At 36.5% G+C, this 1,965-nt stretch overlaps 1 protein-coding gene across 1 annotated transcript; it reads left to right on the top strand.

Annotated features, from left to right (window-relative positions):
- The first annotated feature begins 434 nt into the window (after positions 1–434).
- On the top strand, positions 435–1,481 carry LOC120634937. The gene is made up of 2 exons (XM_039905831.1): positions 435–721; positions 1,105–1,481. Exons 1-2 carry the CDS (start codon positions 443–445, stop codon positions 1,417–1,419), a joined length of 594 nt encoding a protein of 197 aa, XP_039761765.1. The 5' UTR covers positions 435–442; the 3' UTR covers positions 1,420–1,481.
- Positions 1,482–1,965: the final 484 nt, after the last annotated feature.

The raw sequence follows: 1,965 nt of genomic DNA, 5'->3' as shown, positions 1-1,965 counted from the left end.
AGTGAGCAGATTTGCATCTTAACGGCCCCGACGCTCACATTAAAAACAAACTTAATAGGTATAATAATATTAAACTATTTCAAATAAATATTATATATTTATACTTTCAATGCGAACTTCAATCATAAAACATATACTATTTTATGATTTTAAACTTGTTGAGAAATACTATACGATTTCACTTTGCTGCAGATTTTCATGAATTTTTAATCATAAATTCATGATGAATCGAAATTTGAAAGTGATAGCGGAAACAATTTGGTTTTTTGAGTTCATTTTTGGTATGGCAACAGCATTTGATGGAGGGGTAAAAAATAAAACAATTGAAGAGTTAGAAAAACAAAAAAGTGACCTATACAAAACAATCAATAACGCAATTGACGAAAGTGTTAAATCTTTACTTCAAGCTAACGATAGTGAAGCCACATTAGGTTTGGAGTATATGAGAGACCTCAAAAAGCATATAAAAGATCTTAATGGAACAGAAAAAGAGTCAAACGAAGGTATAACCATCAATCTGGATCCAAAACCAGATTTAGAGAATAGACGAGGTTACAAAGGATTAGAATATTATAAAATGAAAGACCATTTAAAAGAACCTTTTGATTTTGAAAAAGCTTTAAAACCTAAAAGGATCTCCGGAATAGAATGGAAAGAAATGAAAGACAATCGATATAAAATGCAACAGAAACTAGACATGTGGATAAAAGAACGACAAAAGGTAAAATATTTATTTTTACTCGCGTTTATTTTAGGCCCTCTAAGTCGTAGGTATTTTACGTAGGTCGTAGGTTCTACGTTTATTAAGTTATTAAATCTTGCCGTCTGCAAAATACGAAATTTCACCAAAATAAGTACAGCTAAGCATGCTTAATGTGTGCCAAATTTCAATAAGATCTGTACTTCATTCGCTTTTATTACGGTTCTTTACAATTCCCGTTGGAACTGTTGGTTTTCCTGGGATGTAAAGCCGGGGATGTAACTCTTTGAAAAAGTCAAGTTGATTGGTTGCTTTATTAGGGTTTAAGGGAAGGGCAAACAAACAAAAACACTTTCGCAGTTATAATATTAGTAAAAGTCATGGATAAGTATGGAATGTTGTAGGAGAGAGACCGAATACAGAAATACAGAATGGAGAGACAGCAACTGATGTTGTCGGGAAAATATGAGAAATGCCCCCGATTTGGGTACAGCGGGAGGAAGAGGAAGGAAAGAAATAAAGATAAGCAGAAAGTGAGACATTGCAGAATGGAGTATAATGCTACCTTGGGTAGGGAGTACGAGAAGTGCATCGAGTTCACACCAGAGCTGGTAACCACCGCAAATGATGGCAGAAGAAGAAGGAAAAGGAGGTATGAGCAGAATAAATACCCGTGTTGCAGGAAATGTTGTAAGCAGTCCTATATGGGTTGTCTGTAATAGGCGAAATGATGTACTGTGATGGAAATACTAAAAAAAAACAAACTGGTATGTCTCTGGATTACAAGAACTGTTAGAGTATAAATAATTACAAAAACCACCTCTAATTATGGTGTTTTCATTTAGTTTAATGAAAAAAACTACTACTTTAATGACAAAAACCATAGCCCTAATAATTTCTTGAACCAAATAAACAGAATACGAGGGATAGTTATAAATAAATATCAAATTAAAAAAAACACCGAATTACAATATAGTATATATTATTCGCAGGGCGATCAGTCTAGCCCTGCGATGACCAACCCGCCTGCCCAGCGTGGTCATTATCGGGCATATCTTTAATGGGAAGGAGAAAAAAACCACAGCCCCTAGTTCCCGGCGGCCCCGCTATTCCTGGCTCTGGCAGCGGTTATGGTAACGGCGGGGCAAGGGGTGTTAAGAATCTCCGGCAGAGATTCCGCTGCCAACCCCGACGACTTGACCTGGCAACATACAACGCACGCACGTTGAGGACCGATGGAAAGGTGATTGAGCTGGAAGAAGTGG

Source organism: Pararge aegeria, chromosome 25, assembly GCF_905163445.1.
Source record: "Pararge aegeria chromosome 25, ilParAegt1.1, whole genome shotgun sequence".
Lineage (NCBI taxonomy): Eukaryota > Metazoa > Arthropoda > Insecta > Lepidoptera > Nymphalidae > Pararge > Pararge aegeria.
Note: the sequence above shows the minus strand (reverse complement) of the source record. Positions and strands in the feature narration are given on the sequence as shown.

What these genes read in the sequence shown, in the direction of transcription:
- LOC120634937 (XM_039905831.1), top strand. Translation starts at nt 443, where the DNA reads ATGAGAGACCTCAAAAAGCATATAAAAGATCTTAATGGAACAGAAAAA. An exon ending in GGATAAAAGAACGACAAAAG is followed by an intron (nt 722 to 1,104) that starts GTAAAATATTTA and finishes GGAATGTTGTAG; the next exon opens with GAGAGAGACCGAATACAGAA.